Raw genomic sequence first — 12,880 nt, 5'->3', positions numbered from 1 at the left:
TGAAAATGGATGCCAACCGCAGGGCAGACTGTTACAAACCAGGGTACAAACCCCAACCTGGTTGTGTGTTCTATAAGTAGATTCCATCAGCCAAGTATCAAGTGTGAATTCCTCAAGCACTAGAAATGCCTTAACATGGAGTCACAGACAGCCCTCTTGGGCATTCCAATCTGTCATGCCACCCAGACAAGCCTGCCTTTGTTATGGATGTTCCCTTATACCAAAAATCACAACAATATTCACATTGCTCCCAGTCCCAAGGGACCAGTCACTTACCCCAAGTCAGTTGTACCTTAGATCTCTCACCAAAGACACCACTTGTAGACAATCCTATAATAAACTAAAGATTTATTAACTAGGAAAAAGAAATGAGTTATTTGCAAGTTTAAAGCAGGTGAACATACACACACATGAGTTACAGTTATAGGCTTCAAAAGGTAATAGAAGCTGTTGTAATGTTCAAACTGTGTGTCCTTTAGATCCAACCCAAGCTAACCTGCTTGGGGATCCCTTGTTTAAGCTTAGAAATGTTGCCTTCTCCAAATTCCAAGCAGCATAGTGATACATATCAGGGATTTTTATTCCCTTCCCCCAGAGTTCAAACTGTGGTGGGATGTGGGTTTGTGAACATCCCCTCTTCATGGGGGTGGGAGGGAAGCAATCGGCAAAGTCTTTTGTCCATTGATGTTCTACAATGGTTCGTCTGTTATCAATAGGCCTTCTCTTGTTGGGCAGGAAATGATACCTTTTATGGTAAACTAGTAATTCATACTAGGTAATGCTTCTCTCCTGACTGTAGGGGGTGTCCAGCTTCATAGCTAATACCTTTGTAGTTACAGAGAAAACATTTAAATATTATCTTTATAACATGGGATAGAGATGATATAAGTGAGATTAATTAATGCAGCAACTCACACACATTTCATAAAGTCCAAATACTAAACCCATTCTTATAAATATAACACATCTGTTTTAACCATGCTAACACACAGGTGAGCCAGACTGGTTTCCAGTTAATCATTTGTCAGTTTTCAGTGGGGCCTAGGGGCCTTGGCATGAGCTGGCACCTGGTCTGCCATCATCACAAACAGTTTGATGGTGTTTATGTTCACTTGACTTTTCTCTTCACTCCAAATGCATTTCATCACACATTTCATGGGACTGTTTGTTTCTGGTAAACAAAGAGAAAATTTTGCTTGGTATAACAATATGTCTTGAACAGACATTTGTAGGCTTATTGGGGTTTTTTGGAACATTGACTGCTGAAATGAAAACTGAGACATTTCAGGTGTCCTGGGACCCAGAGGAAGCCATATGAAAGACTAAGACTGGACATATGATCACTGTAAGGGAGGGAGAGCATTGTCTTCCTAGCTAGGAACCTCTCCACACAAAAGAACTTTACAGGTTCTGCTGCCATTGAATCTTTCCAAAGGACCCAGGATTTGGCCCAATGACTTCAGCAGGTGGTACATAAAAAATCAAAGAAAAATTTTGAATTTCTTGTTTGAGTCCCTATTAAAGTTATTGAAACCAAATATTTTGGTCTTAATAATAACATGGGAGCAATTAAAACATTCCAATTTGTTTTCTTGCAGGGAGACTGACTTCATATTTCTTTTAGCTACTAGTAGATCAGCAAGGGGGCTCCCAACACTTCAAACTAAATTAGTTGTACTATATGATTTTTAAAAAAACCCCATACATAATGAAGCTGTTTTGGTTGCCAGGACATCCTTTATAAAGTGGTGATCAACTCAGGAGAGACTTTTGTTGGGTTTCCTTGGTAATTTGTGTATTGTTCGCAAGATACACATGCCTGAAAACTGAAATGTTGCTTTCTTAACCTTGGCCCTGACTAAACTATTATCCAAAGGCCTATTATTACGGTTTTGGTTTTTGCATACTTCATGTTGTAATGAATGTAACTAATATCTGCCATATAAAAGATTCAGTTCAACAGAAATGCTGAGTATCTTCTGCATGTGCTAGGCCACTAAAATGGCTTTATGCTTTCAACTTGTTCTGAAACACTGAACAGAAGTTTGTCCAGTCTTTTATTAGCAGTGCCACAGGCCTTCTGTAGAGACCCAAACTGGAAGGCAGACTTCATTATAAAATTTCATGTCCACTGTTTCCCCAATAATACACACCCCTCCATAGACACTCTGGTTGTTCAGTTTAAAGCGTGTTCAGAAAAGAGAACTTGCTATTAAGAGGATGGTAACTTTTATATTGTGAATAACAATAAAAACACTTGAATGTCAGAAATGTATGAAAACTGAATTTTCAATTATTATAATAGAGATGATTACATAGTTTTGTCAAAACAGATTTTGTACATGAATCACCCACTTATTCATACAGTGTAACTGCATACTAGAGTTACCAGTGACAATTGTAATATCGGTAAAACTAATGTGATTCATTTGCTAATTGCAGGGCTTGTAATTCAGTGTTTACAGCTCTAGACCATTGTCATGAAGCTATAGAGATAACTAGTGAAGAACATGTTATTCAGGTATGGAAAATATATCATTTATTAGAATATATGGTTGGTAAGGAGGAAAAACTGTCTCCTTTTATTCCTTATGCTTTGCTGTATTTTCATGTTTTGATTTCATTGCCTGTTGGAAAGCTTTAATAAATGAAAGCAAATATGATGATCTATTTGTTTCTTTGCATATTACTATTTGCTGTATTTGTAAGGTCTTTCTTCATTGAGCTATCAGAAATATGATTTAAAAGCTGTCCCCAATATTATGCATTATGTCTTCTTAATACAAAGCCAGAAAGATTGATTGTGAAAAATCCTAATAAAGTAATACATTTACAGTGTATAGTACATAACAGAGTAAGATGGCCTTGACAGTCGAGTATTTATATAATTTTTACTTCATTTTTCTTTTGCCCCTCTCCTCTCCCTAATTTGAGATCTTTTTTGTAATTTTTGCCACTTCCATGATACGTGGCATCAAAAGCATGAGGATGGACACCCCCACTACATGAGAGTGCAGTTATGGCTTCATACAGACTATACTCTGATATGCAGGATGAATAGCAAGGCCCTTTTCCCCCACTATTTTTCTCTTTCACTCTTTCCTCATGATTCCTTGATGCTTGTTATTTCTGTTATCATGGTTAACAGTGCAAATCAAAATGGGACACTTTGTAATGTGATGTAGAGTTCCAGAAAATGGACAAAATTTACAGCAGTTGTGCAATACATAATTTGACCATAGCATCAGAACTCAAATTGTTGTTTTCACAGGACATACTGTAGGTCTTCAGCTACAGATCCATTAATGCTGAGCAAATATGGCAATATTTGAGAATATTCTTTGGAATGAAAATCATGTCTTTGCTTTAGCAGTACAGTACTTGCAAGCCTTTTTACTTGTTTGGTGCAAACTTTTGTGAGTAAGTTTGATTGTTTAAGAATCTTTTGTCTTTAATACCCATAGGCGCTTATTTATAGGGTTTTGGGGATTTTTTAAATTGTTAATGGATAATTGGCAAAGAAAATGGCTAAATTAAATTATTTGCTATGAATAACTCATCAAGCTCTAATTCTGGCATATTGAATAATATATGTTGGTTTGTTTTTGTTTTTTAATTAAAGTACTTTGGACAAATTCTGCATTAATTTGCAGTCCCTTGTCTTATTTCTGCTTCTTCACATGTTACACGTGAATTAGGGTCCATTCAAAACCTTATTGACTTCAGCAGGAGCAAGGTCAGGCCCATCAGCAAGTTCCTTGGTTTGGTAAGAGGAATAGTCTGGGCTATACAATGTGCATTCTTACAGCAAAAATTTATTAGTATAATGTACAGTAGGGCATTTCACTCGGTATCACAAAACATTTTTATATTTAGGTTTGAGTAGATCTTTTCTCTCAGTACTTTCCTTTTTCGCATGCTGGACTAAAATTTAAGGACCTCTATTTTGACAGTATGTTAATCCAGCCTTTGAACGGATGATGGGCTATCACAAAGGAGAGCTTATGGGAAAGGAGCTTACTGAGCTACCAAAAAGTGATAAAAACCGTGCAGACCTTTTAGACACTATCAATATGCGTATCAAAAAAGGAAAGGTAGGTAAATAATAAAATTACACAAAATATTCTATTTCTATACTGCCATGTTATGTTCTTCTGGACTGAAAATGTGACATGTCCCAGTTCTTCTGATAAATTACGTATGTGGGGCCAGACCTTGGTCCCTGCTCCACACAAAGGAGCTGGCAAACCTGAGAATCTGGGAGAAACCTCTGGGGAATCCTCTGGTGGCACAGGGCCACTGCTTCAATGATACCCATCTCCCAGTCCCCTTTATAAAGGGAATTCCTGTGCTCTGGTGATGTCCAGCTACCCTAATTGCCCTGTGGGCAGCTGGCACAAAGTGGAGCAGCCTACTTTATGCTAGGGGCTGGACTGCTAGTCAGCTGCCCCAGGATTGGGAGGCAAGGGGATGATAAATGTGGCTTAATGATGCCTTTTGTCCCTCTCGTCTCCCTGCTCCAAGCTGCACCAAACACAGTGCAGGGACAACCCAGGATCTGGGATTAATCTTTAGTGTACCATTTAAAGTTCTTGTCTGTCTGTCTGGCCATGAAAATGGCATTTCCTACTACACTGTTCCAGGTGTGCCATATTCCAAAAGAGAGCTCATCTACAGATGCCAAAAGTGACTTCTCTTGTTCAGTTTTGGGCTACTCAGAGGCAACCAGCAAAGCTGAAAGACCTTGTGGATTTCTTATTGTGGAGACGTCACTTTTGATCCAACCTGCACACATTGAAGTCAATAGGTGTTGTGTTCTTCACTTAAATGGGAGAGATTCCGATCCACCCATAGCCCTAACCCCATGATTCCCTCCGTGCGCAGACCCACTCCCAATCACTAGCCTGTGACTTCCAGAGTCTGCTCCTAGGGATACCAGAGAGCAGTGCTTGGTGGGGCCCTTAACTGCCAATGATCTGCAGGGAGGATGAGGATAAAAAGCAGGATTGTGAAAGGTCAGGATTTCCTAATGACTGAGCCTGTCTCACCGTTCAGGACTGGTGAAGAGACTAGTATGGGATCAGCACAGCAGGGTCTTAGGGAGGCAGACCAGACAGCTTCTGAGAACAGAAGTAGCAGGCAAATCTGACTGCTTCCAATACTGCCAACCTCAGATAGTCAAAAACCACGAGACTGGCTTAAAAAAAAACATGAGATTTTTAAAATAGTAATTTTTTAGGGGAGGGGGTGGAATTTTCCTTCCGTTTTTGAGCCTTTTTGGTCACATTTTCCAGACCGTCTCTACAATCATGAAGGATAGAACCTTTTAAATTAAAGCTGAGATTCTCATGTAATCACATGACTCTATCTTTAAGAAAAACAGAAGACATCACAAGACTTATGATAAATCGAGAGTTAGCAACACTGCTGGCCTGTTGACTTTTCTTTGTTGGGCTAAAGTGGGTTCTGATGAATAAGGAGAGTAAGTCTTTGTTTAAAAGTTTAAATCGGCCTTATCCCTGAGATAGTGTTACTGTCTGTGTTTGTGTGAAATCTGGAATCTGTGGTCACTTTTTTTAGGTGGAGGAATCTTAAAAATAATGAGGCTCCTGAGGGTGGAAAGTGAAGGGAATTTCAAAATGAAATCACTTTTTAAAATGTTCCTACTGATGTTAGTTATTTAAAAAATACTGTGTTAAATTTAAGAGCATAATTCAATCATTAGTATGAAATAGAGGGATTTTCATCCTGCTTAAAATTCTAATCTAGAGCTAATTGAAAAAATTGAACTTTTTTCAACAGGAAAAGGGACTATTTTTTTCCGTAAGTGTCCTAAAAATTTCATTCTGGTTTTGTTTTTGTTTGTTTACCCAGTATAGAGCTGGCTGAAAAACCTTCCAGTTTTGAAAGGTGTTTAGTTTTTTGTTTGTTGGGCGGGGGAGTTGGAGTCCTTTTTTCATTACACATTTTTTTGCTTTTTTGTCTTGCGTGATTTTTATCTTATTATGACCTTAAGTATGGAGCTGTTAGGGCATATCCATAATGTAATTCGGTCTGTAAAATGTGCAGTAAAGCATGTCACCAATAAATTCTGCCCTTTCCCTGTGCTGGTCTGAAGGGCCCTGGGTACAGTGGAAACAGGATAGAGGTGGAGCAGGATGCTGCCTGCCGGAGGTCAGTAGAGGGAAACACAGTAGGTATCTCTAGGAGAAATGGTAGGAATCAAATATAAATCTCATATAATTCCTTTTCAAAAGAAATGCATGGCTAACTTTCACACCACAATTATTTCTGTAAAATATGTGTCAAACATGGTGCTCTGAAAGGTTCTCCACTGATTATGATTTAAAAAATAATCATGGGTATATTATAGGGCTGTCAAGCGATTAAAAAAATTAATAGCACTGTGAAACAATAATAGAATACAATTTATTTAAATATTTTTGGAAGTTTTTTACATTTTCAAATATAATGATTTCAATTACAACACAAAATACAAAGCATACAGTGCTCACTTTATTTTTGATTACAAGTATTTGCACTGTAAAAAACCAAAAGAAATAGTATTTTTCAATTCACCTAATACAAGTACTGTAGTGCAATCTCTTTATCATGAAAGTTGAACTTACAAATGTAGAATTACGTACAAAAAAACCCTGCATTCAAAAATAAAACAATGTAAAATGTTAGAGCCTGCAAGTTCACTCAGTCCTCCTATTTGTTCAGCCAATCGCTCAGACAAACAAGTTTGTTTGCATTTAGAGGAGATAATGCTGCCTTCTCCTTATTTAAAATGTCCCCTGAAAGCGAGAACAGGCATTTGCACGGCACCATTATAGCCGGTGTCACAAGATATTTACGTGCCAGATGTGCTAAAGATTCATATGTCCCTTCATGTTTCAACGACCATTCCAGAGGACATGCATCCATGCTGATGGTGGGTTCTGCTCAATAACAGTGCAGAGCTGTGCGGACTGGCGCATGTTCATTTTCATTATCTGAGTCAGATGCCACCAGCAGAAGGTTGATTTTCTTCTTTAGTGGTTCGGGTTCTGTAGTTTCCGTGTCAGTGTGTTGCTCTTTTAAGACTTCTGAAAGCATGCTCCACCCCTCGTCCCCCTCAGATTTTGGAAGGCACTTCAGATTCTTAAACCTTGGATCAAGTACTGTAGCTATCTGTAGAAATCTCACATTGGTACCTTCTTTGCATTTTGTCAAATCTGCAGTGAAAGTGTTCTTAAAATGAACACATCTTGAGTCATCATCCGAGAGTGCTATAACATGAAATATATGACAGAATGCAGATGGAAAACAGAGCAGGGGACATACAATTCTCCCCCAACAAGTTCAGTCACAAATTTAGTTTTTTAACGAGCGTCATCAGCATGGAAGCATGTCCTCTGGAATGGTGGCTGAAGCATGAAGGGGCATACAAATGGGGCATATCTGGCACATAAATACCTTGGCTACAAAAATGCCATGCAAATGCCTGTTCTCACTTTCTGGTGATATTGTAAATAAGAAGAGGGCAGCATTATCTCCTGTAAATGTAAACAAACTTGTTTGTCTTAGCGATTGGCTGAACAAGAAGTAGGACTGAGTGGATTTGTAGACACTGAAGTTTTACGTTGTTTTGTTTTTGAGTGCAGTTAACAAAAAAAATCTACATTTGTAAGTTGCACTTTCACCACAGAGATTGCACAACAGTACTTGTGTGAGGTGAATTGAAAAATACTGTTTCTTTTATCATTTTTACAGTGCAAATATTTGCAATCAAAAATAATATACACTTTGATTTCAGTTACAACACAGAATACAATATATATGGAAAATGTAGAAAAACATCCAAAATATTTAATATATTTCAACTGATAGTCTATTGTTTAACAGTGTGATTAAAACTGTGATTAATCGTGATTAAGTTTTTTTGAGTTAATCGTGTGAGTTAACTGCAATTATTCGACAACACTAGTATATTATTTAATTTAATGTGACCCAAAGTATCCTTGAAAGCAGTTTTCATTACATTGATTTAGGAATGGCAAGGGGTTTACTATGCAAGAAGAAAATCAGGAGACAGTATCCAACAACATGTGAGGATAATACCGGTGATTGGTCAGGGAGGGTAAGTTACCCAAAAGGTACACTTTATTTTGTGTAGTGTGTTAACCAAACTATTTTATGTCCCCAGCGACCTTGGTATGGAAACCCCAATGTGCTCATTAATAGAGTGACATAGATAAATGTACAATAAGCTATTGCTTATTCTTTGTTTTCTGCCTAGGGAATCAATAACAAATTATCAAAGCTGAACACTCGGGGGTGAAATTCTGTGATGTACATCCATTGCAGCCCCACTGAAGTCAATGCAATTACTCGTTGTGTACGTCAGCGCAGATTGTGGCTCAAAGAATTGCATGTAAAACTGGGGGGAGGGGGAAGAGGAGAAATAGCAATTATAATGAAGTGTAACAATGTCACTAATACAGAAAACTGCAAATCCAATGTTTAGGTGAACACTACATAAAAAGAATAAAAACAACTTATAAAATTACCTTCTTAAAAATCCAAACAGACTGTGAACAATTCATGGGGATCAATAGTCTGAGTAAAGGCTTCCCATTCCGCTCATCATGCATGCACATGCTTGCATGTACTCATAATTGCAGCGTATTATGCACAGGGTTAAATTCTTCCTTCAGATGTGCATATGCACCTACCACAGGAGTTAATGACATGAGGATCCAAGGGCAGAACTTGGCTATGAAATAAAACGAATGCTCTTCACCTGGTAATATGTTTTATGCTTTTGGTTTTCATATATGGTCACTAAGGTCTGCTTTAGACAGCAGTGCTGATAGTGTGTTAATGTAATCATGTCGTTTCGCTTCTGTCTTAACCATTCCATTGAATAACAATCAATTATTTGTGTTGTTAGGAAAATTAGACATTTTGTGTCCATCAAGAAGCTGTGCTGTACCAATGAAAACAATAAACAGGTACTGTATTTCCTTTGTAATGTGTAATATGTCTGTGTTATCAGGCCTTTTCATTAATCTTTTGCCACTTTTCTCTTTACAATTGGTATAGAACACAACTTCTAAAACAAAAAGATAAAGTCAGATACTCTTTAAAAATGTTGATGTACCCTTATTTGAACAAGCAAGAAGACTTCTGTATTTACTTTAAGAACAGCTTTTTCTAGTCAGCCACGCTTTATATTACATAGGGCCACACTCTGCGCTGGCTGGTACGGTGAATGGGAACAGAGATCTGTGCTCTCCTGAAGCATGAATCTAGCCATCCAGAGCATGATTTGATGGTTCAGGCCTTGGGGATGCATTCTAGAGTTCTCCTTGCTGCCCCTTTGAACTAGAGCTGTGTGCCCCAGCTAAAGACATCAGCACACACAGTAACAAGCTAGGGAGCTAGATCCTTCTCTAACCTGCAACCTGGGGGGGGATGTGCTGACAGGTAAACTAGGCCTTCTTCTAGGCCTAGGGTATACTTGGAAAATGTACCATGTTAGAAAATATGCTAACTATAACCCATTTGAACTAGCACAGTGTTAAATATATTTTTGCTCTTAATGTGGACAAAGACAGTTGTGCAGAAAAGCCAGTCCTGGTTAACTCTTACTCTTAACTATTACGATGTGCTTCACCCATATCAATACACTGTCTGACAACTTCTGCCCTTGGATGAAATAAAGATATGTTCTAGAGGGCAGACTTTGCCCTATCAGTTAAAATTAAGCCCTCTGGACAAAATCCTACCTGCTTCCATGGCGCTAAAAGGGAAGGGGTGAATGATGAGAGAGGTTAGAGAAGTGTAATTTTCAGTGAGGTGTGCCTGAGGTTTTCTATATATTGCACACTACCAATAAAAAACAGTGTATACACACCTGATCTTGCTAATGCAGAAATAAGCAAGAAAAAGTTGAAGCCATGTGTATAAAGTGACAGTAAAGGACATAATTTAAAAACAACACCAACAAAATCCTGTGTGGTTCATTTTTGTTTTTCTGTAGTCTTCAGTCTCTCTGTTCATTGACCTGGTCAACACAAGTGAGTTAAAAATATATGGAAAAGTGTACATATAAAACCTTCTTGTATATAAAACCTTGGATCTAAAACTGAATTAACATTGAGCATATTATAGGCAGAGCTGGCAGCAGCATCTATTATTAAGGTTTTGATTTCTGATATTTGAATAGTTATTTGAAAACAAAGGCCACCTCAGCCTTCAAGCTAATTAGCCTGGGCAGACCCTGACGCCCCTTTGCATCTCCCTTGACATGTTACTTCAGGAGGGCTCTACAAGGCTGCTGGGGTCTGCCCTCGAGGTTTGAGGATCAAGGCCTAAAAGAAAGCATCAACCATGGAGGGTTAAAGGACCTACGAAAAAAACAAGCTAAGGCCATTATGTTCAAGTGAAGTTAGATAAAGCTTGCTTTGATCAATAGAAAATTTAATTCTTTTCTTACAAAACTGTGGTTAATTAGCTAGTCTTTTGAATTCACAACTAAGAACCTCTCTTGTTTGTAGCAGGATGTTAAGCACGCTACGATATTGAAGGAAATTTCAAAAGAAGTTTTTATTGAGATTGCAGGCTCATTGGGGCTGGGAATGTGTCCTTAGGTAGGGCCACAAATTCAAACAGCTCTTTATAAAAATAGACTATTTTGAAATAATAAGTTGAGAGGAATGATTTTGATCACTGGTTTCAGACATTGCAGATTTGCACCCTCTGGTGGCACAGACAGGTTTAAAAAAGGGAAGGCAAGATCCAGCTTAGGCTGTTACAAGCATAACTGAATTTTTTGTGCCAACTTCTGTGTTTGTTCAGCATTAGTATGGTAGACTGGAAATTCATTTGTAGCCTCAGGAAAAATAAAATTGAATCCTTTATTGAATTAAATGGAAGTAAAAAATAAAATTATTACAATGTCTCATGTGTTGTTTAATTAGATATTAAATTAAAATATTTTTTCTGCCCCTACACTTTTAATTTTCAATATGGTGCAGGATTTCTATTGAAAATACATCAGTATGTTGTAAAAGTAGTCAAGGGGAAAGCTGAAGGCTAGGTGTGGCAGTTTGGGGGTTTGGTATCCAGGAAAGTATGAGGAGGCAGTTTTGGGATTGTGGGTTTAGAATATTCTGAGATGATTCTGTCAAACTGATCAGGAATGAAATAGCTAACAAATGGCTTGTATACATTAAGGATTTTTGGCACCGGTCAGCAATCTCTAGGTAAGATGGGCTGCGCTGGTGTAAAGTGACTCTTTACCAAAGTGTAAAGTGGGTGTATCCTTAATGTTGATGAGCCTAATGTTGACATTTAAATTGTTTCGTTTTGGAACTAACAAAACATTCAGATACATGGGGCATCCCCATAGTTTTCAGACTCTTGTGCAGATTTAGGAAGACAACACTGCTCATTTATTTCATTTGATGTTTACATTGACAGCTTCTTTGATGTGTGATTAATACAGTATTCAAATTCACAAAATAAGATACCACTCGCTGTGCAGATGTTCCCTGTCTGATCCTGTGTTGCCTGGTTCTCCAGGGAGATTCACTATATCCATGGTCTCTGCTAGGCTCCTTGGGCTTGGCTCCTGTTTAATTGGGATCCAAACACCAGTCATAATTGGCACCAAAATGAGACCTCACTCACAGAAAATTGTGCTGAACTGTGACCCACCCTCTCCTTTTCACATGAGGAATGAAACAGTTAACAGTGTTGTCATTTAAATGGTCAGCAGGCACAGGAGTAAATGCCGAGATTGGTAGATTTTAAAGCCAGACAGTACGTTGCGATCATCTGGTCTGACCTCCTGTATAACACAGGCCTTAAAATTTCCCTGAATTAATTCCTGTTTGAACTAGAGCATATCTTTTAGAAAAACATCCAGTCTTGACTTAAATATTTTCGGTGATGGAGAATCTACCCCGACCCTTGGTAAGGGTCTAATGGTGAACTACCCTCACTGAATGGGTCAGTTCATTCTTCTCAGCGCTATTTTCTTGGTTCTTAAGTCGGACTCGTCTCTGCAGTGGTTACCCCAGGTGCACGTTTTTGAGATTCTTCATAACCATAACAGCTAGAGACTTACTTTTGTTAAAATGAAAGCTGAGATTATGGAAAGCAAGATATCAGCACTTCTCTAAAGCTAGCCAAGGCATATGGTCACACACTGCACCTAGCACGACTGGCGATAAGGGGGCATGTTCAGTTAGCTTGCAGGCATGAGAGCAGGTACTAGGAGAAAGCGCATGCTGCTACCTTTTGAAACAGCAGTAACATGCGCTGTGTAGTGTGGTGCCTCCAAGTTTCACTGAGCTGTCTTGTCCTGTGTAGAGATCATGGCTCTGCAGATCCCCACGTACCTTTTAGTGTTGTGCTCCCCACCAGTGTGCCTCATATTGGTAGATTTTTGTCTGATGATGAGGTACCTAGATGAACTTCTTACTTGCTGAGCTGTACAATAGCACACTGAATGACCAGACTGAGGGATTATGGGTACGTTAATAAAATTTGGGCCAGAACAGTGACCCAGCATCAAAAATAAATCGCTGGACTTTGGGGGCATTTGTTCAATTCCTGTAATCCAATTATGGTCAGAAAGGGCAATTTGTTCCTAAAAGCAAGATCAGCAATTGACTGGGCTGGATTTTGCTGTCCGTTCAAGTCTGCAGTAACTCCACTGGAGTTGTCATAAGTCTATAATGTATGAATCCATCTACAGTTCAAGCACAGTTCATGGTCTTAATATCAAATGTTTTTTATTGCTGAGAGAGTCACTGGTGAAACAAAGGCCTTTAATTATGGAATAAATGAGTCCCAGCATTTAGTCACATTATTACCAGGATGG

At 38.5% G+C, this 12,880-nt stretch overlaps 1 protein-coding gene across 6 annotated transcripts in view; it reads left to right on the top strand.

Moving 5' to 3' along the window:
* Window positions 1–12,880, top strand: part of PDE8B (phosphodiesterase 8B) — a 160,158-nt gene that overhangs the window by 107,648 nt on the left and 39,630 nt on the right. For all 6 annotated transcript variants that reach the window (XM_048849532.2, XM_075128518.1, XM_048849530.2 and 3 more), the window contains exons 7-10: window positions 2,443–2,521; window positions 3,954–4,094; window positions 8,037–8,125; window positions 8,939–8,999. In XM_048849532.2, coding sequence (XP_048705489.2) covers window positions 2,443–2,521; window positions 3,954–4,094; window positions 8,037–8,125; window positions 8,939–8,999 — 370 coding nt within the window. The remainder of the gene's footprint in view (window positions 1–2,442; window positions 2,522–3,953; window positions 4,095–8,036; window positions 8,126–8,938; window positions 9,000–12,880) is intronic.

This window comes from Caretta caretta, chromosome 5, assembly GCF_965140235.1.
Source record: "Caretta caretta isolate rCarCar2 chromosome 5, rCarCar1.hap1, whole genome shotgun sequence".
Taxonomy (NCBI): Eukaryota; Metazoa; Chordata; order Testudines; family Cheloniidae; genus Caretta; species Caretta caretta.
The sequence above is the reverse complement of the archived record's forward strand: the minus strand, read 5'-3'. Positions and strand labels throughout refer to the sequence as shown.